The 24,740-nt window shown below is 46.6% G+C and overlaps 1 protein-coding gene across 4 annotated transcripts in view; it reads right to left on the reverse strand.

Moving 5' to 3' along the window:
• The window catches only part of casq2 (calsequestrin 2), a 74,988-nt gene that overhangs the window by 25,012 nt on the left and 25,236 nt on the right, over positions 1-24,740 (reverse strand). For all 4 annotated transcript variants that reach the window (XM_038802044.1, XM_038802045.1, XM_038802043.1 and 1 more), the window contains 4 exons: positions 16,959-17,059; positions 13,342-13,453; positions 8,917-8,990; positions 2,922-3,052 (listed from right to left, as the gene is read on the reverse strand). In XM_038802044.1, the coding sequence (XP_038657972.1) occupies positions 2,922-3,052; positions 8,917-8,990; positions 13,342-13,453; positions 16,959-17,059 (418 nt within the window). The remainder of the gene's footprint in view (positions 1-2,921; positions 3,053-8,916; positions 8,991-13,341; positions 13,454-16,958; positions 17,060-24,740) is intronic.

Genomic DNA, 24,740 nt, shown 5'->3' on the forward strand with positions numbered 1-24,740 from the left:
AACTGGTGCTCAGCGCTCTGCAGATTATCATCACACCCTCGATAGTGACCAGTTGATGGTGCCGACATAGTCGCAGCACCCTGGAATGATGTAACGCATATCCTGGGAGGGTGGGAGATGGGGGTGACGGGTGGGTAAGGTATTGATGACAGACCAGGCCACGTCCTAAGTGAATCGGGCAAATGTGAGAGCCTCCCTGGGCCTCCGGGCTTGTGGAACCCTCACAGCTGCCGCCTATTTTGCAGCCTCCGGCTGGTCCTCCGGTTCCTCCTTGGGCTCGTCTCCCAGCCATTGCTGGTTTGGCTCCACCTCATCGTCCTCTTCCTCCTCCTCTGCGGTGGGTGCATGTTCCTCATCGCCAACTTTCAGCATGTCACCCAGCTCCTGTGCGATGTTGTGGAGGGCACAGCAGGCCACCGCAAAGCGGGTGACCCTCTGTGGTGGTATGAATGGGAGCACTGCCATTGGTGCAGAGCATTGGTTTCCCATTGGCTCTGGCTGGTCATGTGCCTCTCGTCTGATTGGGTGGGACTAGTCATGTGACTGCTCACCAATTGGTCGAGAGGCAAGTAGACCCCGCCTCTGAGGCGGGTATAAGTACCCAGAGTTTCCGGCGGTTGGCCTTTCTCTGTAGTTGACCACCGGTCTAGCTGATTAAAGCCTAAATTTGGACCTTCATCGTGCCTCGCGTCCAATTGATGGTACATCACCCTCCAGGTGGTATACTGCAGTGCACCACCAGAGCGGGTCAAGGCATTGAAACCACATCTTGAGGAGTCCGATGCACCACTCAATGACAGCCCGGGTGGCCACATGGGCCTCGTTGTACTGGGTCTCCGCTTTGATCTCCAACCTCCGTTGAGGTGTCATTAGCCAGGTCCTCAGCGGGTACCCCTTATCCCCCAAGAGCCAGCCGCCAATCCTGGGGTGGTCCTAGAAGAGGCCAAGGATGACCGACTGGCCCAGGATGCAGCTGTCGTGCACACTCCTGGGAAGCATGCATACACATGCATGATCTTCATCTGGTTGTCGCACATGAGCTGTATGTTCAAAGATTGGAACCCCTTTCTGTTAACGTAGGGCACTCCCAGATGGCCCATTGAGCGCAGGGCAACACGTGTGCTATCTATTACCCCGTGGACCTAGGGCAACCCGGCAATGGTGGGGAAATCTGCTGCCCAGGTGTCTTGCTAGGTTTGATCCATGTCAAAGTTGATGTAGTATTCCGCCAAGGAAAACAGGGCTTCCATGACTTGTCGGATACACCTTCCACGCTGTGGCCTGCAAGATGCCACACGGGTCTCCGGGACCCGAGCCCTTGAATGATCCCGAGGCGTAAAGGTTCAGAGCTACGATGACCTTGACGGCCATTGGGAGCGTGTTTCCTCCTATTCCATGTGGTGCCAAGTCCGCGAGGACATGGCACAGGGGCTGCACCGTCTCCTTGTTGAGGCGGAGCCTCCTGCGACACGTGCTGCTCGTCATCTGTTCAAATGACCAGTGATGCCCTTAAACTCTGGGTCGTCGCAGTACTCCCCCTCTGGGGCCCTCCCAAGCTTGATGGGCGGCTGTCCTCATTGTGTGGGCCACAGTCCAGCACATGGTCCACCGCCTCGAGCATCTGCAGCCCATGTTGCAGCCGCTGCCTCCAGCTGACTGCCTGGGCTAGCAGCCGAACCACTAGCAAGGACATTCTAGGTCCAAAATCCCTGCCATAGCGTTCAATATCTGTAAGGCATTGGGAGAGGGTGTTAGACTGACATTCTCCCCTCGATCCTCCCCCCCCATTCGGAACTCCCTGTTCATACACTCCTGACCGCAGCGGGATCCCCTCACCGGACCCCAGACCCTCTACCCCAGATGCCCATTCATAACGTCACCTGAACCAGGCGCTAGACACCTCCCCTCCGGCAGTGGACATGTCTACGGAGCTGTGTCCCATCCCATGGGTGTGTTGATGTTGGCTGCTTTGTGTGTGGTGTTGTCTCCCGCAATGTTCAGGCACAGTGTCCAGGCACCAGGGTGTGATTGGGATGTTAGGCAATGACTCCCTCATGCCACATGGCCCGTCCACCCACGGGAATCCAGTTGGGTTGTATAAAGTGCTCAACCACAACTGCTAATTCCCTATTCCCTACTTCCTTCAGCCGCACGGCCAGAGGCCCCGGCAGTCAGTGGGGGTCATGGGTGATCGGTGGTGCAGATGGGCAGGGATTTCCTTGGAAAGAATATACACAATCCAGGGGTTGGCATGGTGGTGCCATGTGCAGTTTCCCACTGGTTGGCCCCCCAGCACCTCCCCCCCACCCTCCCATGGCGGCTGACCCTGCGGAGAGACCCCAGGCCCAGCCGAGGGTACCCCACCCCCTACTGGAGTGGAAAGCCCAGCCCTCCGGGCTCTTTGCCTGTGAGCAGAGATGGCTACTCACTTCCTCGGCTCCGCACAGAAGCCCTTCCGGCAGGTTGATGTTTTTAAAAGGGAGTACTCATCGGCGCCAGCGTGACTACTTGTTGGGGAGGTCAAAGAATGGCGGGAGACCATTGGATATTAGGTCACTCCTGTTAATTGTATGGAAATCGAGCTTACGAGGTGATAACTGGCTTCTTGCCATACCACGACGAGATCCCGATTTCGATTACAGGAGTGGGCCTGCACCTGGCGCGGTTCTCGTTTTCGGCCTGTGCCACTATTCACCAGCCTTGCTTCACTCGAGCGAGAGCACAATGAGTCCGGAGAATCACGTCCATGTTCTGCTGCATGGCCATTGCTAAGAGAGCCTTGGATTTCCAACCAATCTGTAACTTCTCAGATTGGAAGCTCACACAAGATAATTACAACAGCAAATCTGTAAGCTCACTACTGACCAGACACTTACTTTCAAAAGAAATCAATTTCACATAGCAGTCACTCTGCTATCTACCTTTTATGCTCTTGAATAAATTCCACAATTTCTTCCTCAGAATGGGGTTTATCTGGAATAGTGACTGAATCATCCATGAAAGGCTCATAAAAATCTACCTCATTCATCTTCAACGAGAGTTTCTTGGCGACCTACACAGAAGAAAGAGATGCATCAATTAATAAAATGATGAACTCAAAGACTAAACTTAAATAGACCGTAGAAAACTGTAAGCTGCGAATCCTGCAACACTCCCATTTGGCATGCCAACCCAAATGGTGGGAAGTGAAAAAATGCATATTTCACAACAAACTATGCAAGCCTTCATGAAGCACAGCAATGCAATTTAACAATAATGCCGTGCAAAACAATTTTTCCACATGTAAGTGAAGATCGGATTTCATAGCACAACTACACAATAGAAATAAGGCACACTGAGAAAGCAGTTAAGATGATTTCATTTTCAATTTGAATGGCAGTTGCATTCCTGTTTTATTGCATTTTGAATATTTCCATTTAGAAGCATGTTCATATGTGTATCTTCACTAAATTCATTTTTTTTTTAAATGTATTTTATTATCAATATGTATCAAAACAAGTTACAACACATAAACACCCCAAGAAACATGTTTCCCATCAATCAACTATACAGTCTGTACTATTTTTTCCCCCTTTTTCACCTTCTCTCCCCCCCCCCCCCACCCTGTGATGAACAGCTCCTCAAAAACAGTCACAAACATCCCCCACCTTTTCTAAAACCCCTCTGCAGAGCCCCTTACCTCATATTTTATCTTCTCTAACTGCAGGAAGTCATACAGGTCACCCAACTCATTCCGCATCCGGAAGCAGCAGTCGCTCCAGCAGGGTGTATCCCGGTAACCTAGAGAACCCCATCCAGACCTTTCACGCAAAGTCCCTAACCTGCAGATACCTGAACTCACTCCCCATCGACAGCTCTACCCTTAGCTCCACCAGATTGGCGAACCCTTCCTCCAAATACAGATTCCTCACCTTGGCCAGCCCCATTTCCCTCCACTTCCTGTATACAATCCACCCCCCACCCCCCAGCTCAAACCCATGACTGTCGCACAGTGGCATTAACACCGACATCCCTTCCACCCTAAAATTCCTCCTCAACTGATTCCATATCTTCACCACTGGGCTCCCTAACTTTGCTAAATTCATAAGCACTTATAATGAAGTGCTGAGTGGGTAGATTTCAACTTTAGATCACAATGTTGTAAATGGCTAAATACACAGTGGCTCGAATTCACCGGCCATTGCGTGTCAATGTTCCCTCTGACAGTGCACCCCCCCTCCCCCCGGCCGATGGCAATTAAACTTTTCCCCAGGCTAGGACACATAACCCTAATATAAATACAAGATGCCATGAAGAGGACCTCACAAATGTGAGTTAATGCATTTTGGAAAATATAACATAGAGGGGAAATATACTGTAAATGGTAAAAGTCTTAGGAATATAGAAAGTCAGAGAGATCTGGGTGTGCAGGTCCACAGATCTTTGAAGGTGGCTACACAAGTGGACAAGGTAGTCAAGAAAGCATACGGAATGCTTGCCTTCATTGGACGGGGCATTAAGTATAAAAACTGGCAAGTCATGCTACAGTTGTCTAGAACCTTGGTACGGCCGCACTTGGAATATTGCGCACAATTCTGGTCGCTACACTACCAGAAGGGTATGAAGGCTTTGGAATGGGTGCAGAGGAGGTTTACCAGGATGTTGCCTGGTCTGGAGGGTGTTAGCTATGCGGTGAGGCTGAATAACAACCTCGGCGGAGGTTGAGGGACGATCTGAAGTTGGTATGAGGGGGATGGATAGAGTGGATGGGTAGGCACTCTTACCCAGGGTGGCGGGATCAGTCACTAGGGGGAATAGGTTTTAGGTCCGTGGGGCAAAGTTTAGAGGAGATGTGCGAGGCAGGTTTTTTACACAGAGGGTGGTGAGTGCCTGGAACGTGTTGCTAGGGGAGGTTGTGGAAGCAGATACTTTAATAGAGTTCAAAAGGCATCTTGACAAATACATGGATAGGATGGGTATAGAGGGTTACGGCACAAGGAAGTACTGAGGGTTTTGGCCAAGGATGGTATCATGGCCAGTACAGGCTTGGAGGACCGAAGGGCTTAAAGTTGTGCTGTATTGTTCTTTGTTCTTATACAAGAACAAAGTACTGTGGCTGCCGGAAATCTAATGCTACCAGACCTACCTTCGTTTTGGTCTTAACCTTGCCTTTCTCTTGTTTTTGCTTTTGGGTGGCAGCTGTTCATTATTCTGCCATTTACACCTTCTCTGGACTCATCTTTTGTTTCTTTACTTCTCCCCTTACCCGTCTATTTGGCTATGCCCACCAACTCTTTTGTCATTTAACATCTCCGGTCTTCTGCCGATCACAGACCTTTCATTGTTTTTTTCCCATCGTCCCTCATTTCACTTCCTGAAAAGTAATTCCGGCTGGGATTTTCTATCGCTCCCATGGTGGGTTTTCCCGCAACAAATGCAGTGAGCCACTGGCCACTGGCGAGATGTTCAGGTCCTGCCAAGGTCTACGGGTTGTTGCATGGCCCTCCCGCCCTGCTGCCAGGAAACCTGCCGCAACAGGTCGACTTGGAAGGACCGGAAGATCTCTCTGGCAGGACGGGCTGGAAAATCCCATCCCATATTTCTAATTTTTCCCAGTTCTGCTGAAAGATGTCAGTTTCTCTCTCCCTAATGCTGTGAGACCCAAGTATTTCCAGCAGTTTTTGTCTTTATTTCTAATGCAAGGTTATAGGTGCTCTCTCCATTCATGCAAATTATATCTTTGCGTGTTAAAATACAACAGCAAATTGAATTTATATACCTTTAATCTAGAAAAACATCAACACAGATGCATAACTTTTTAAAAATCTTGCACATGACACAAATTTCTTATAAGTGTAACACACACTTGCTGCATCACTTTTAGTCAGTTTATTTGCCACAATATTGTAAACACAACTGCCTGTCATATTTGAACTTGCTATTTAAGCATATTGCTTATACCTGCATCTGATTCACTGATTCTTCCCATGTAACACATTGCAAATCTTCTATCTCTTGAGATGCATGTTCCAGCCATGCTATATTCAACAGATCCAACAAACAAAAACTTGCAATTGGCCTCTCACTCTCTGAGAACCAGTGGTCACTGGTGGGTTTGACCTGATTTTTACATTTGTTGTGTTGGGGGGGGGGGGGGGGGGGGGGGGGGGGATCCCCATCCCCATGTAAACGGGGCTGGTTTAGCTCACTGGGGGCTGGTTTAGCTCACTGGGGGCTGGTTTAGCTCACTGAGCTAAATCACTGGCTTTTAAAGCAGACCAAGCAGGCCAGCAGCACGGTTCGATTCCCGTACCAGCCTCCCCGGACAGGCGCCGGAATGTGGCGACTAGGGGCTTTTCACAGTAACTTCATTGAAGCCTACTCGTGACAATAAGCAATTTTCATTTCATTTCATACAAGGCAACACATGAACTTCGGGGCTTTTTCAAATAACTTTGAACACAAATCCATTTTCCAGGTTAACGCCTATTTACTGACAAAGAGTCACACAGGCAGGTACTGACGTGTAAAGATAGAAATAGAGAGATGTAATAAAATAAAGAGACGTATAGAAGCAATGAGACAGAAAGAGAGAACAAGACAAAGATGAAACCGGGGCAACAAGACAGATAATATGATAAAATACTGAACTTCCGTAAATGAGGCATTGAAGTTTAGAAGGATTTGCGGTTTAAATTGTACAATTTAACTGTTCCTGATATAATCTGTGACAATGGGTTACACTTTAGTTTTTCATCTGGATGAAATTTGTACTTTTTAACTTATTTAATGGCAGTGATGAGTCAAAAAAGTGTATGTAAACAGCATGTTGTTACAAATTGCTTTGCCATTTGGCTTTGTTTTAAGCCGCAACAATGGCTGGCACAGTAAAATCGCAATGGCAGACACAATTTATGTTAATTATTTCCTAAATGCACACTGAGCACAAATCCAAGACAAGACATCCTAACATGCCATGTAACAGTTAAATAATTAGAGACAGAAGAATTAGGAATGTAAGTACAAAAATAGGTCATGCAGCCTCTCGAGCCTGTTCTGCCATTCAATGGGTTCATGGCACATGTGTATCCTAACTTCATCCATCTGCATTGATCTCATAACCCTTTGTACCCGTGGCCAACAAAATCTATTGATCTAATTGGACACACATCTACCACTTTATATGGGAAAGTTCCACATTTCTATCAACTTTCCGATAGAGGTGTTTCCTAACATCTCTCCTGAATGGCAGGTTTTGATTTTAAGGCTATATCCCCTTAGACTCTTGACCCCCAAACAAGCGGGAAAAAGTCCATCCCTGTCTATTGCATCAATCGCTTTCAAAATTCTAAAAATGTCAAAATCCCCTTAATCATGTATATTACAAGAAATACATGCCTAGTTTATGTAATCTCTCAACAGTATTTGACCTTTGGAGCCTTGGCAAAACTCTGGTGAACCTATTTTCCACCCTTTCCAAGGTGGCATTTCCTTATATGCTGTCCAGGACTGCACACAGAACTCCAGATATGGTCTAACCAAGGCTCTGTATAGATGTAGCAAAACCTCTTCCTTTTTATACTCTAGCCATCTGGTTATAAAGGCATTTAAGCAGCTGTTTCTTTGTACCCGAACACTATATTAGTCATTTGCATGCATGAACCCTAAACCTCTTCGGGACTCTACTGATCCTAGATTTCTGTTATTTGGATAGTACTGGATCTATTTGTTGTGGTCCAAAATGAATGGCCTGCATGAAAGCCATCTACCACAGTTTTGCCCTCTCAATTAATTTATCAATGGTTCTTTACAATTTTAAGCTCCTGTCTAGGTAAAGTCACCATAGTCCCAGATGACCATAGACTGCTTTCCCTTTTGAGGGGGAGAGCTGACTGGTGGTGGTTTAACCTGAGGCAAGGGGCAAGGTTGAGAAGGCAGGCCTTCATGAATAACCTCAGACAGTGCAGGAATTACACTCATACTACTGGCCTTATTCTGTTTCAAAAAATAGCTGTCTTGCCCACTGAGCTAAACCGGTTTAGCTCCTGTCTACACAACTTACAAGGCACCGAATTGTTTTGCCAATGGCAAATTTGGGTGTGGGCTCTCTATTTAGTATCTAAGTCATCAATAAATGTAGTGAGTTGAGGCCTGAGCACAGATCCCTGTGGGATATCACGATCACTTCTTGCAATTCCAGTCCATACACAACAATGGTGCATGAAGTGCTCCCCCTAGTGCTGCAGCACAAATAAATACTTATTCTTACTCTCGCTCTTCACAGATTATCATAGAATTTACAGTGCAGAAGGAGGCCATTCGGCCCATCGAGTCTGCACCGGCCCTTGGAAAGTGTAACTCATTTAAGCCCACATCGCCACCTTAAAAAAAGGGCAGCACGGTAGCGAAAGTGGATAGCGCTGTGGCTTCACAGCGCCAGGGTCCCAGGTTCGATTCCCCGCTGGTCACTGTCTGTGCGGAGTCTGCACGTTCTCCCCGTGTCTGTGTGGGTTTCCCCCAGGTGCTCCGGTTTCGTCCCACAGTCCAAAGATGTGCAGGTTAAGTGGATTGGCCATGATAAATTGCCCTTAGTGACCAAAAATGGTTAGGAAGGGTTATTAGGTTACGGGGATAGGGTGGAAGTGAGGGCTTAAGTGGGTTGGTGCAGACCCGATGGGCCGAATGGCCTCCTTCTGCACTGTATGTTCTATGTTCTATCCCAGTAACCCCATCTAACCTTTTTTGGACACAAAGGGCAATTTAGCATAGCCAATCCACCTAACCTGCAGATCCTTCGACTGTGGGAGGAAACCGGAGCGCCCGGAGGAAACCCACGCAAGCATGGGGAGAACGTGTCGACTCCGCACGTTACTGCCTAACAAATTTCTGAACTTGATCAATAATTTGCCTTCACTTCCATGAGCTCTAATTACTCACCACTTTATTAAAAGTTGCAAAAAATCTGATATAAGGGTGAAAGTGCTCTGCTGCATCTTCGAAAGCTTTGTAATCTGCATTAGGAAGAGAAAAGAAAGAAAGAAGAAGATAGAAATGCAGATCAGAATAGTTTGCATATTTTAAAAAGATGTGATTATGTAACAATATTATTAATTGGTTGAAATTTCCATGGGGAGCGAAGGGGCCAAAAGGATAGGAGTGGCATCTTCATGTAAATTCTGGCATGTACCAGCCTGGAAGCTCTGCCACTGACCTGCTTTCATTCATGAGATCAGGAGGAGGACCGAGAAAGGACATACTGGCGCTGGAGGGTGTGCAGAGGAGATTCACTAGGTTAATCCCAGAGCTGAAGGGGTTGGATTATGAGGAGAGGTTGAGTAGACTGGGACTGTACTCGTTGGAATTCAGAAGGATGAGGGGAGATCTTATAGAAACATTTAAAATTATGAAGGGAATAGATAGGATAGATGCGGGCAGGTTGTTTCCACTGGCGAGTGAAAGCAGAACTAGGGGACATAGCCTCAAAATAAGGGGAAGTAGATTTAGGACTGAGTTTAGGAGGAACTTCTTCACCCAAAGGGTTGTGAATCTATGGAATTCCTTGCCCAGTGAAGCTGTTAAGGCTCCTTCATTAAATGTTTTTAAGGTAAAGATAGATAGTTTTTTGAAGAATAAAGGGATTAAGGGTTATGGTGTTCAGGCCGGAAAGTGGAGCTGAGTCCACAAAAGATCAGCCATGATCTCATTGAATGGCGGAGCAGGCTCGAGGGGCCAGATGGCCATAGAACTTATGTTCTTATTAATCCTCAGTGGTACCTTCCCCCATTCCTATTACACAAGAAATAGGTGCAGGAATAAATCATTCCGCCCCTCGAGCTTGCTTCAAGCTTACTGGCAGGTTTTGGCCATGAGGAGAGAGTGGATAAGACTGGGTTTGCTTTGTCTGGAGCACAGGAGGCTTAGAGGGGACGTGATAGAGGCTCACAATGAGAGGCATAGATAGGATAGACCATGCGGATCTTCTGCCCATGGCAGAGGTGTCCAAGACCAGCGGGCATGAGTTTAAGGTGAGGGGTAGGTGGTTTAGAGGGGAACTTGAGAACAACTTCTACATCCACAGGGTGGTGGAAATGGGAGTGCGCTGCCCGAGAGGGTGGTGGCAGCAGATTATAAATATAAGTTGTTGATGTCTGTCACAATTTACCAGATTCCAGAATTAAGAGATAATACACACCCCTTCCCCAGATAGGATATTCTCAGCAGCCCCATTGTTAAAGGGGTGGGGATAGGAAAGAGTAGTGGTGGGAGGGAAGCTCAGAGCCGCTTTTAATATAATTTTTAAATAATTGTTTCTTTGGGGCTCAGGTCATGATCCTGGTTTGATAGATATGGCGTACTTCTGCCACTTGGCAACTTGCTGCATCTAGTCTCACTGAGGGCTAGAAAAATTGAATTCCTGAGATAAGAGGCCACTCGCATACCCCTCCCCTCTGCATTGATAGCTTTGTTTGAGGAAAATGGGCACTCTGCCACGAACAGGCCATTTCAAAAACTTCCAGGAAGACTGAGAGTTTGAGTATCCAGATGCCACTGTAATATCCAATGGTTCAATTGATCTGTGTTTGATTATGTTAGCCTGTTCACGGATCTATGTTCACTATGCTTAATTGTTAAAGCCTGTGGGTGGAGCGAGAGGGCTCACGTAACTGAAGCCACATAGAAGGTTCCGGAATCTGGGCTGAGACCACGGGTTTCAAGATTCTCAGGAATCTTGTAATTGTTGACATATTGTAAAGTACTATAAATAAACCTCGGCATTAGTTTCATGTCTGCATTGCTCTCAGATAAATCAAATATATAATTTATATAGCAAACTGACGAATGAGTAACTGCCGTCCCAAACTATAGTCCTTACAAAGTGCTTTCAGGTGAATTTATGGGCCGAATGAACTCGAGGGGCTACAAGTGTTACATCCACATTGTCTGTAATGTATCTAATCTGTTTCCTTTCTTTTATTTTCAGGTCAGTTGTTGATTCTAAATTATTGTGATCTTGAAAAATCTGTCGTGACCAGGAATAATAAATATTAACTTGGAATAGATAAGTATTATAGATTTATTTGAGGAAATCCAATCTTAAATTGAATTTAAGGTTACAGTGCAGAAGGAGGCCATTCGGCCCATCGAGTCTGCACCAGCCCTTGGAAAGAGCACACTTCTTAAGCCTATCCCCAATGTCAAGGGGTGATGGTTAGATTCTCTTTTGTTGGAGATGGTCATTGCCTGACACTTGTGTGGCACGAATGTTGCTTTTCACTTATCAGCTCAAGCCTGGATATTAACCAAATATTGCTGTATGCAAGCACAGACTGGTTCAGTCTCTGAGAAATCGAGAATGATACTGAACACTATAGGCCAGCAGCAATCATCCCCATTTCTGACCTTATGATGGAGGGAAGGTAATTAACGAAGCAGCTGAAGATGTTGAGCTAAGGACACTACCCTGAGGATACACTTGGGGTGCTTTCTTTGCAACAGGGGAGCTTGTAGATTTAATAGAGGTGTATAAACTTATGAGGGGTTTAGATAGAGTAGATAGGGATCATTTATTTCTGTTAGCAGAGGGAGGGGGATGGATTTACAATAATTAGCAGAAGGATTAGAGGGCAATTGAGGAGAGATATTTTCATTGCTTTTAAAAGTACTTGGATATGTTCTTGAAGTGTCATAACTTGCAAAGCTTCAGACCAAGAGTTATGAATTCGGCTGGATGGCTCTTTTTTGGCCAAATCAGACACAGTTCATCAAATAGCTTCCTTCTAGGTTTCTCTAAGTTTCTAAGATTCTTTCTATGGTCTTGTTTATCTATTGAAAGTTTTCTGTGGTTACATCTTTCACACTTAGAGCTAAACTTCCAAAGTGATTGCCTTTCCATCTGAAGAGTGACACAACAGACTGGAGGTTAGGATTGGTGGTGACATTGTCCACAGACCATTTATCCCATTGTGACATAACTTTACGTTTTTTTGCGTGGCCGGACACACACAACAACCTAAATGGGGTACTTTAGAATCATTTGATACAGAAGGAGGTCCTTGAGCCCATCATGTCTGCACCGGCCATCAAGCATTTATGTATTCGAATCCCATTTTCCAGCACTTGGCCCATAGCCTTGTATGCTATGGTGTTTCAAGTGTTTATCTAAATGCTTCTTAAATGTTGCAAGGTTTCCCACCTCTATCACTCTTTCTGGCAGTGAGTTCTAGATTTCCACCACCTTCTGGGTGAAAAGGTTTTCCTTAAATCCCCTCTAAATCTACTGCCCATTCCCTTAAATCAATGCCCCCTTGTTATTGTCCCCTCGACTATGGGAAAACGTTTCTTCCTATCTATGTCCTTCATAATTTTGTACACCTCGATCAGGTCCCCCTTCAGCCTTCTCTACTCTAAAGAGAACAATCCCAGCCTAACCAGCCTTTCTTCATAGCTGAAATGCCCCAGTCCATCCTGGTGAATCTCCTCTGCACCCTCTCTAGTGCAATCACATCCTTCCTCTCGTTTGGCAAACAGAACTTTACGCAGTACTCTGACTGTGGCCTAATGAGCGTTTTATGCAGCTCCATCAGAACCTTTTTACTCTTGTATTCTATGTCTTGGTAATAAAGGCAAGTATCCCATATGCCTACTTAATGATTTTATATCCCTGTCCTACCTTGGAGGCTATTTGGACGAGCACCCAAACGTCCCTCTGGCCCTCTATACTTCCTAGGGTCCTACCATTCATTAATATTCCTTTGCCTTGTTAGTCCTCCCAAAATGAATCACCTCACACTTTTCAGGGTTAAATCCCATTTGCCACGATTCTGCCCATCTGACCAGCCTGCCTATATCATCCTGTAAACTCAGGCTTTCCTCCTCACTATTTCCCACACAATCAATTTTTGCATCACCTGTGAACTTACTAATAATACCCCCATACTCTCATCTAGATCATTAATGTATACTACAAACAGAAAGGTATCCAGCACAATTCTTGCGGTACATCACTTGACACACACAGGCTTCCAGTCACAAAAACAGACCTTCGACCAACACCTTCTGTCTCCTGCCACTAAGCCAATTTTGGATCCAATTGGCCAAATTGCCCTGGATCCCATGGACTCTTATTCAAAGTCAAAAGCCTTACTGAAGTCCATGTAGACTACATAAACTACACTGCCATCATTTACACAGCTAGACACCTCCTTGAAAACATCAATCAAATTTGTTAGACATGATCTCCCCTTGACAAAGCCACGCTGACTATCCCCGATTAATCCTTGCCACTCTCTGGGCCGCCTACCCAGAACACTTGTGATTACTGTGCAGCTGCACAGTTTAGAGGGAACACTGATGGTGACTCACGTTCAGAAACTTCACTTTTAAAGTATCCGATCAATTTGATAACTTCATCAGTTCTTTCAAAAGAGCGAACTTCCGCCCGAGATTCAATGATTTCCACTGGGTCTTCTGTCACCTGTTGACAAAAGATAAGCTCTGACGTTGACCTCCTGTTAAGCAAGATTATATTTTCTGCATAAAAAAATGTCCTTCATTCAGTTATTCTGAACTAAACATAGCTGTATTTGGATATCATTTGCCCATAATGTTGGCTTGTACTACATTACTGTAGTGCAGTAAGACATTCTCTTCTGAGGAAGAGTTATTGTTGTTTTTGTAACTCTTCCACTTTGGTGAATATTGTAAAGCAGTGCAAAGATTTCCAGGCTACCTAATAATCTGACATATGTGAACCTTTCTTCCAAAGCCACGGTTATCTTTATAACAGCCGATAGGGTAATTAGTCCTTTAAAGCCTTTATTTCAAGAGGCAGTCTCCAGTTCTAACTGCAGCTTAACAGATCCCCCCACCCTCAACCCATGATGCCACTTCAATTACCCCCTGCCACTTGCTCACTGCTACTCTCCCCAAGTTGCCTCTCCCCCCAAAACACAAAAAAAATGCGAAGATTTTGTTTTCCCATTTTCACCAAACTGATGCAGGACTAGAAACGGCGGGTAAATAGTAATCCAACTGGAAAACCCCCAAACAACGGTTTGAGGTTTCTTTGCCATCAGCTCCACATCGCAGCATGTCAGATTGTTAGGTAGCCTGCAAATCTTTGCACTGCTTTGCAGTCAGGGCCGGCTCAAGGCACCGGCAACTCGGGCTGTTGCCCGGGGCGCCATGTGCTAGGGGGCGCCAGACTCGGGTCCCGCGCATGCGCAGTTGGGCCGGCGCCAATCAGCGCATGCGCGGTGGCCGCACTCCCCCAGTGTGGCCGCACTCCCCCCGGTCCGCCCCCCCCGCTCGGTCCGCTCCCCCCCCCTGCCTCGGGTCCGCCCGCCCCGCCCCCCCCTCGGGTCCGCCCGCCCCCCCCCCCCTCGGGTCCGCCCGCCCGCCCCCCCTCGGGTCCGCCCGCCCCGCCCCCCCCCTCGGGTCCGCCCCCCTCGCCCCCCCTCGGGTCCGCCCGCCCCGCCCCCCCCCGGGTCCGCCCGCCCCGCCCCCCCCTCGGGTCCGCTCCCCTCCTCGGGTCCGCCCCCCCCTCGGCCCCGCCCCCCTCTCGGCCCCCCCCCCCTCTCGCCCCCCCCCCCTCGGCCCCGCCCCCCCCCTCGGCCGCGCCCCCCCCAAGGGCGCCGAAGTTCAGCTTGCCCGGGGCGCCAGCAACCCTAGGGCCGGCGCTGTTTGCAGTATTCACCAAAGTGGAAGAGTTACAAAAACAACAATGATAACTCTTCCTCAGAAGAGAATGTCTTACAGCAGGAGAATTGTATGGGATCACAAAATGTATACAATGGGTTGGTTGGGGGAGGTGGGGTGCAGGGGGCAATCACATTCACTGGATACAGATATCCACCCCGCTGGATGGTGATCCAGAATTCAGAACCAGAGCGCCAATGTCTGATATTATAACTATAATACATTATCACTTTACAAACACTCTTTCACTGTACCAGAAAAGATGGTAGAGTATTCTTAAAAGTGGAGCCGATGGCAAAGAAACCTCAAACCGTTGTTAAGGGGTTTTCCAGTTGGATTACTATTTACCCGCTGTTTCTAGTCCTGCATCAGTTTGGTGAAAATGGGGTTAAAAAAAAATTTGCACCAATGAATTTTGTTTTTTGTATTCTGGGGGAGAGGCAACTTGGGGAGAGTAGCAGTGAGCAAGTGGCAGGGGGTAATCGAGGTGGCATCATGAGTTGGGGGGAATTCATCTATTAAGCTGCATTTAGAACTGGATACTGCCTTCTGGAATAAAGGCTTTGAATATGTCTTCAACCCCTAATTTCATATCTATAGTGTATAGTCTTCACCATTTCTATCTGCCATCATATCATGTTCCATAGTTTTCAGTCATCTGTTCTTTAATTTTTAATCCTCAAAGTAGTTTGCAACTCTCAGTTCAAGTATACATGATGCGGACAAGTGTAAGAACTCTTTGAGTAGCACTGGATACCCTCATTATGCATACCTGGCTGAAGGTCCAGGTTCTCTCGTTATCTCAGCAAGGGATTGTGTTTTGACAACTGGATGAATTCTTAACTTTGCTCGATTAACATATTTAAGTATTTATAATAAATTGTTCTTTATGTGATCTCGTATCAATGTCTCAATGTTTAATTGGATAAGATTAAAAGTTGCGATGTTTGACGTCTTTATTATTGACACTTTAATATGTGTGATAGGTGCTTTTAAATGGTTGTAGGAACAGCAGTTTGTTTTTCCAAATGAAGATTTGTGATTGGATGTTTTTTTTCTGAGCCATTCCTCACATGCCATTGTTACTCATTCGTTCGGTACACTGTGGAAACTAGATGGACAGGCATGGAAGGACCATACGTTCGCATGAGTAGGAGTGAAGGGTATGAGTGGCCATGGGGATAGTGGGCCATCTGGCAGTGGTTGGAATTGAAGAGGCATGGGGGAATGGATGTAGAATGGGAAGCATGCGTAAGACCTTTTGAATTTACCATTCAAAAGGTTTCTGAGTCCAGACTATGGTCCATAACTCCGAGAGTCAGCCAGAAGTTGCGCGAACTAGGGGATGCAATCCCCCACAATAGAGCTGATCATGTCAGGAGTACAAGGTGCAGGTGGCATAGTCTTATCCTGCACCAGCAAATATTGGGGCCACCAGGAATGGAGGCAGGAATCCTAGAATGGGGTCCCACCCTCACCATTTTGAAATGGCTCCAGAATTGTTCTGGCTCTGCAGAAATCCCGGTCACAATACTCAACATGTGGTCTGACCAGAGCACTTTCCAATTTCAGTACCAATTCCTCTGGACTGTACACTACAGTTTTAGTTATATAGTTTAGCAATCTACGTAGCTTACATTAGTTATGGTTTCATATCTTGAAATGAGGAGCAGAAAAATTAACTATTAGTCCTGATTGTTGTCCAATATCTTCTGTTGGAAAGTGTATGTATGGATGTCAGGTGAGGAAAAATTGGACTCAACTGTAATGTTCTACATAGTTGAGTAGCTGTTAATACTAAAATAGACAGGTGAAAAATGACTACTTGGGCAATATGGCACGGTGGCACAGTGGTTAGCACTGCTGCCTCACAGTGCCAGGGGCCTGGGTGCAATCCCGGTCTTGGATAACTGTGTGGAGATTGCATGCTCTCCCATGGTCTGTAAGGATTTCCTCTGGGCACTCTGCTTTCCTCCCACAGCCCAAAGATGTGCAAGTTAGGAGGATTGACCATGCTAAAATTACACATTATTGTCAAAGATGTGCAACACAAGGCGGGGGAGTGGGCCCAGGTAGGATGATTATTCAGAGGGCCAGTGCAGACATGATGGGCAGAAGGACCTCCTTTTGCCCTATATGGATTCTAAGATAATCTATGTGCTTGTGACCACGCCACCAAATATGCCACAACATATGCCACCAGGAAATTGACCAAACAAAAGATCTGTAATTATTTGAAAATAATGAAAGGTATTGGTGTTGACAGAATTTGTTCTACTTACGTCCAGAAGAAATGCGACTAGGACTTCAGATGACAGCTCACCATCATACTCAATCAGATGATCTTCTTTAAAAATGTATACGCTCCCAAGTTCTATCAGACCTGTGAAAAATGGAGACTGTAAGTGAAACTGAACATAATCTAAAAAGTGGATATTATGCTGAAGCACTGTAGAATCTCAATGAAATGAACATCACAGAGAATAAAAGTTACCTTTTCCATGAGCCTTTACTGTTCAGCTTTCAGTGGCATTGATGTTTCTACAAGGAGCTGCCATTCATTTGCAGACACTAATGACATTCTACTGTTGTTCAAATTCAGTCTTAATTGAAACGGTTTTGTAGCCTCCGCAACAACATTTTGGTCATGCAATTGGGCACCATAGCCCTCTGTGAAACCCCAAAGTCTATCAAGAGTGAGTGTCATGCTTCCAGCCACATCTACAAGATGCACTGCAGTAACTCACCAAGGTTCCTTCGACAGCACCTTCCAAACACACAACCACTACCATCTAGGACAAGAGCAGCAGATACCTAGGCACCCCACCACCTGGAGGTTTCCCTCCAAGTCTTGGAAACTACCCTGACTTGGGAAAATATCACCGTTCCTTCACTGTTGGTGGGGCAAAAATCCCAGAACTCCCTCCTAACAGCACAGTGGGTGTACCTACACCTCAATGGCTGCAGCAGTTCAAGAAGGCAACACACCACCGTCGTCTTAAGGGAATCTAGGGATGGGCAATAAATGTTGGACTAACCAGCGATGCGACATAAAAGATTTTTTTTTAAATCAGTGAAACCAATGCAGTGCCACATACTGGAAAGGATGTTAGTGTGGGCATGTTGTGTATGAGCCTTGCACGGTGCAGAACCAGGGTATGCCTGTGCTGATCACTGTCAGCTGAAATGTCCTAACATGCATGAGGGAGTTCCCACGAGTGCTACTAATTGGGACAGGCTGCAACCTGTGATGGCATGACTTACTTTTGACTTATTTCTGCTATGGCAAGATTTGTGGAAGTACTGTGGTTTGATTTTGTGGGTCTTTTGGTGAACTGCTGCATACATTCAGGGAGGGCAGAATATGTGCCAAATGGGATAGATTTTTGAACAAATCTAGAAACTTAAGACTGAACATCCAGTTATAAAAGCAAACAAAGTCATCCATCCTTTGAAATAGCCTGGGCCTGTCAATCAAGAGGCTTATAAAATTGAATGTAAAAAATGCGTTCAAAGCTCTTAGTCTTCTTATCATGTTCAAAGGCTTGAAGAAGTTAAAGGGGAATGAAATTGAATGTGAAAAGAAATCACTTCAAAGGTTTCCAACACATCGAACGGAAGACTTTCTCCTTCATCTGCAGATCACTTTTTAAAAAAATTTAGAGCGCCCAATTCATTTTTTCCAATTAAGGGGCAATTTAGTGTGGCCAATCCACCTAGCTTGCACATTTTTGGGTTGTGGGGGCGAAACCCACGCAAACACGCGGAGAATGTACAAACTCCACACGGACAATGACCCAGAGCCGGGATCGAACCTGGGACCTTGGCGCTGTGAGGCCACAGTGCTAACCCACTGCGCCACCGTGCTGCCCTATCTGCCAGATCATTGATATTGACTTGCTGGAGAGACCCAAAGGCTCCAAGACATCAGAAGGATACGTTTCGCTACAATTTGACATGCTGAAAGTCACTTTACTGATTTTCAAAGCTACAAAGGGAAGACCTGTCACAAGACCCTCATCCCAGGAGAGTTCCCGACCTAGGTACCTCCAGTGTATGCGCCCCACTGACCCCTACCTCCCCTGAAGGACCCACCTTGACACCCTGGAGGTAAATGTACAGAGGGTACTCACCCCCTGCCTCCCCCGGCCCCAGAGTCCACGGCGCCTGATCATCACTTGTCAGGATCAGGAGATTGGCGTATGTGGGACTTCCAGCATGAGGAGGAGGGGGGGGGGGGGGGGGGGGGGGTGCAGGCCGAGCATCTGGCTTCAAACATGGTAAAGATATTGAAAATCATACTGATCAGTTATAATCAGGTTCTCGCTGCTCTGGGCGTGAACATGATCAGACCAGGTGTAGCGATCCAGGAGACTCGCAATGGGTTTGACTCTCGGTGAGAATCCCGTTTTGGCACTCGCGCCTGATTCAACGGGCCATCGGGAATCCCACCTGGGGCTAGCAGCCCCGAAAAATCGTGGGCAACTGTTTTTGGATTAATATTTGAGCCACAAGCAAATTGGTGGAAGGTAAATAAGCTTAGAGTCATGATTCATGTGGGAAAAACAGGTTTCAATTCATGAGGCATTAGCACCAATAATAATAATAATAGTAGGGAAAGTGGGAGCTGTACCGTTGGGATGGTCTCCACCTGAACGACTGTTCTGGTGAGTCAGATAACTAGGAAGTTGGGAGGGCTTTAAACTAAGTAGTGATAGTTTGAGAAAGTGTGATAAACTAAACAGAGAAAGCAAGCCGGGGAACAAGATAGCAATAAAGAAATTAATGAGCAATGTGTGGTAAGAAGGGACAGCGTATACCAGCAGAGGAGGCGAGAGGTTACTGTCTGTGTGGAGTTTGCACATTCTCCCCGTGTTTGCGTGGGTCTCACCCCGCAGCCCAAAGATGTCCAGGCTAGGTGGAGTGGTCATGCTAAATTGCCCCTTCGTTGGAAAAAAATAATTTTGTACTCTAAATTTATTTTTTTAAATAAATTAATATGTATGATCTGATAGCCATTACAAGGACATGGATGCAGGATGACAAAGATTGGAATCTGAAAATTCAAAGATACATGACATTTAGGAAAGGCAGGAAACTAGGAAAAGATGGTGGGGTAGCTCTCTTAATGAAGGATGACATTAATACAATGAAGAGAGATTACCTTACTTCTGGAGGTCAAGGGATAGAATCAGTTTGGGTAGAGATGAGAAATAGTAACAGTAATAATTCACTTGTGGGATTGGTCTACAGGCCCCCAAACAGTAACAGCATTGTAGGATGGGATATACCGGGAGAAATAATGGGGGTTTGTGAGTACGTATGGCAAAAAATGATGGGTGATTTTAATCTACATATAGATCGAACAAATCAGATGCACAAAGTTAGCCTGGAAAGTGATTTAATTGTGTGTATTCAGGACAATTTCTTAGAGCAGTATATTCTCATGCCAATCAAAGAGCAAACTTTTAGACCTGGTAATATGCATTGAGACAGTTAATTAATGGCCCCATACTAGAGTCTCTACATAGACGTGTTCAGAACATAGTTGAATTTCACATTCAGTTTGAGGGTGAGTAATGTTAGTATACGGCTAATATTTTACTGGGAAATTAGGTTAAAGGGTAGGACAGTGGAATTACAGTGGCAGACATTTAAGGAGACATTTCAGAATATTCAGAAAAGATACATTCCAATGATGAAGAAAGACTCTAAGGTAAGGACACACCGACCGTGGCTAACTAAGGAAGTTAAAGGCGGTAATCGATTGACAGAAATAAAAATAATTCCGCAAAATTGAGTGTCAGGTCACAAGATTGGACAGAATATAAACAGAAAAGAGTGACAATTAAGTTAGATTAATAAGGGGGCAGAAAGTATAAGAGTAAGGTAGCTAGAAATGTGAAAAGATAGGGGGCGGGATTCTCCGACCATCCGTGCCGGAATTGCGGCAGGCACGGGGCGGAGAATAGCTGTTCATACTGGAAATCCAGCGCGACGGCGCTTCCGTGGACCCGCCAGTTGCGCTCGCCCGGTCGACGCGGCGCCAGTTGGGGGCCATTGGAACAGGCCCCGGCAGCGATTCTCCACCGTCGACTGGCCGAACTCCCGCCGCCGTTGTTTGCATCTGGTACCACCCAGCGGGAGCTCGGACCCGCGGCCGCGGCGGCAGTCCTGGTGGGGGGGGCGGGGGTATCTGACTCAGGAGGTGGGCCTCAGTGGTGGCCAGGCCCACGATCGGGGGCCAACGATCGGTGGGCCATCGTGATCTGTGGGGGACCTACCTTACTCCACGTGAGCCCGTTGTGTGGCTCTGCCATGTCGACGGCACCCGCGCCGAAGTGGGCCGGCGCAGACCCGCTTGCAGCCGCCGTGCACATGCAGGGCTGCGCAGTCTGGACAGCAGAGCCCCGCCGGCAGCCAGAGCTGCGGGACACACACCGTGGCCCTGCTAGCCCCCTGGAAAACGGAGATTTACCCCAGACATTCGAAGAAAAAGTCCAGAGTGGTTCTCGCCTGTTTTCCGATGGGCGTGGGGCCTTAGTCCCCAAAAGGGAGAATCCCACCCAGGTATTTAATATGAAAAAGAGTATGTAACGTGAGCATTGGTCCTCTAGAAAGTGAGTGAAATTTTCAGGAAAACACCAAAAACCGATGTCGGGCGGGAAAAGCGTGGTTGAAGCCGCCGACAGCAATGGCGAGTTTCTCTGTCGTACGGTCTGGGACTTTGAAAAAAAAAAATCAAGGACCATGTTCTAAGACGTATCTTTGGAGGGGCCAGCCTCGGATTCACCCGCCATGCTTGCAACTTAGTCAGCTGAGGATCAGGGCATAATCTTAAAGGCTGTCTCAGTTTAGAGAGAGCAAAGGACTTTGTCCTGGAACGCACCTTGAACTGCCTGGACATTGCCACCTTGCATATTCCCTCGCACTGCATGGGTACTGCTCACAGGATATAGTGCCTGGGCATAACCGCCCCCCTCCCCGAATGCTGCACTTACCTGAGCTCCCCCGGGAGATCTGTTCGCCAGGTGCATGCCTTGGGAGACCAGTCATGATTCATACCGTTCTCCCTTGATACTGACGTGGGTAGATTTTCTGATGGGGCAGACGGGGGTGGCGATGATTCAGGTGTAGGAGCCTGATAATTATACGTTAATATATTTAAACGATGTTCCCGACGTTCAACATCAGGAAATGGGCCCAGTGATGGGACAATCACGGCACGTGTTTATAACAACTTAAACGTGACTTTGCAGTTCTCATTGAATTTTCCACTCCCATCGCCAAACCTGCCCGGCTCGAAGGGGAACGGAAAATCCCGAACAGTGAGTCTGGGTATGCAATACCGGAACATATGGAAATGGTGAATGAGTAGAAAAGATATTTTGCATCTGTCTTCACTACACAGGACACAAATAACATCCCAACATTTAATGTGAATCAGGAAGTGAAAGGGAGGGAAGAACGTAAAACAATCGTCAGGGAAAGGGTACTGAGAAAATGATTGGAACAGAATGCTGACATGTCCCCAGGTCCTGATGTAGGGTCTTAAGAAATTGGGCCATTGAGATAGTAAATACAGTAGTTTTAATTTTCCCAAATTCCCTCAATTCTGGAAATGGTTCATCAGATTTAAAATAATGAATGTGTCTCACTGATCAAGGAAAAGGGGAGACAGAAAGCAGGAAACCACAGGTCAGTTAGCATAATGCCTGTCAGAGGGAAAATGCTGGAATTATTACCAAGTAAGTTACAATGAGGCACTGAAAAAATCTCAATTCAATCAGGCAGAGTCAGCATGATTTTGTGAAAGGGAAACCATGTTTGACTAATTTATTGGAGGAAGTAAAAAGCAATGTGGATAAAGAGGAACCTGTAGATGTGGTGTACTTAGATTTCCAGAAGGCATTTGACAAAAGCCACTGCGCAAAGTAAGAGCTCATGGTCTAGGGAGTAATATATTAGCATGGAGGGATGATTGGTTAGCTAACAGGAAACAGAGAGTAGGGATAAATAGGTGATTTTCAAGTTGGCAAGATATGACAGAGTATCACAAAGATCAGTGCAGGGGCCTCCACATTTACAATTTATATCAATGACTTGGATGAAAGGACCAAATGTATGCCCTATGATGTATTTTCTTTTATTTCCTTTTCTTTTCATGTACTTAATGATCTTGTTGAGCTGTTCGTGGAAAAATGCTTTTCACTGTACCTTGGTACACGTGACAATAAACATATCCAATCCAATCCTATGGTTGCTAAATTTGTAAATGATACAAAGATTGGTGGGAATATAAGGTGTAAAGAGGAGTTTGCAAAGAGATATAGATTGGTTAAATGAATGGGCAAAAGATTTGGCAGATGGAGTATAAAGTGGGAACAAATTAACTTCTTTACTTTGTCAGAAAGATTGGAAAAGCAGCATGTTATGTAAATGGAGTGAGATTTCAGAACTCCGGGGTACAGAGGGATCTGTCCAGATACAGGAATCACAGAAAGTTAGCATGCAGGTTTAGTAAATGATTAGGAGGGCAAAGGAATGTTGTAATTTATTGCAAGGAAATGGCATATAAAAGTAGGGATATTTTGCTCTAGTTGTACAGAATCACATCTAGAGTACTATTTCAGAAAGGATATAAATGCATTACAAGCAGTTCAGAGAATATTCTGACACCCAGGTTGGGGGGCCAATTATTTTATGAGGAAAGGTTGGACAGGCTGGGCTTGTATCCATTTGAGTTTAGAGGATTGAGAGGTGATCTTATTGAAGCATAATTGATCCTGGGCTGGATTCACCGATTTGGAGGCTAAGTGGCAATGCCGCCGTGGAAACTGTGCATTTTACGATGGTAAAATCAGCGGCGAACCCTCACCGATCTTGCGACCAGTAAAGGGCTAGCAGCCGCGCCGAGTAAAACACCTGGCTCCCATGACAAAAATGGCTGGAGAATGGCGGGGTCCATGGCCGCGAAAGCACACGGCGACGACCTTCAGCGGTTGCGCCTTAAAACATGGTGTTGGCCATGCGCAGACCCCACCTGCCAAATAATGTTCCCCAGCCATTCCCCACCAGTCACCCCAATCCTTGCGGGAAGCCCCCCCCCCCCCCCCCCCCCCCCCCCGGCCAGCAGCCCAGCTCCGGGCCATTTCTGGCAGCCCGGTGCACAGTCCGCAGCCGCTATGCCGGGTTCCCAACCGCTGAGACCACAGGTGAACTGTGCCGTCGGGAACTCAGCCCATCGACAGTGGTGAATCGCGGAGGCCCTGGAGAATAGAGGGTCAGGCCCGCTAATGATGCGCCAACGGAGCTTAAAAGCCGTGTGGTGGGCGACGCATTTACGCCATTTTTGGGGTGCCAGAAGATCCAGATTTGGGGTCAAACTGGCGCCTACCACAATTTTGGCGTCAGAGGCTATTCCCCACTCAATCGCGTTTCACGGTTTTGACGTTGCCCGACGATGAATCCTACCCCCTGAGTAGACTTGACAGGGTGGGTGCTAAAAGCATATTTCCCCTTGTGGGAGAGACTAGAACTAGGAGACACAGTTTAAAAATAAAGGGCACGATTCTCCGTCTGGCGACATCGGAATTGCGAAACACGATTGGTAGTAGAATGAGTTCCAACGCCGAAATTACAACGGGCGCTGATTTCATGCCAAATCGCAATTCTTATCAGCAGGATGGGCACGTTCCAGTGAACCAGTGCCATCTTGTTGGCTGGAATTAATGTGTGTGGGGAGTGTAATGTGTATATGTGGCTGCAGCTTGTCAGCCTCCGTGTATCAATCACGGACCCGGCGAATCCCGCACAGTTTCTCATTCTAATCGATTGTGTTTCACGTGGCGCCGGTGGTAGCCCCTCCACAGTCGTCAAATCGGTCCAGGTTCAGCACCAATTTTACTGTCGTGGAAGTCCACGAATATTGCCCCGGCATCAATACTTAGTCTCAGAAACGGAGAATCCCACCCAAGGGGTCTCCCATTTAAGACATAGATGAGGATACTTTTTTTCCTCTCAGTTTATCAAGAGTCTTTGTAACTCTCTTCCCCAGAGAGTGG

This window comes from Scyliorhinus canicula, chromosome 7 (genome assembly GCF_902713615.1).
Source record: "Scyliorhinus canicula chromosome 7, sScyCan1.1, whole genome shotgun sequence".
Taxonomy (NCBI): domain Eukaryota; kingdom Metazoa; phylum Chordata; class Chondrichthyes; order Carcharhiniformes; family Scyliorhinidae; genus Scyliorhinus; species Scyliorhinus canicula.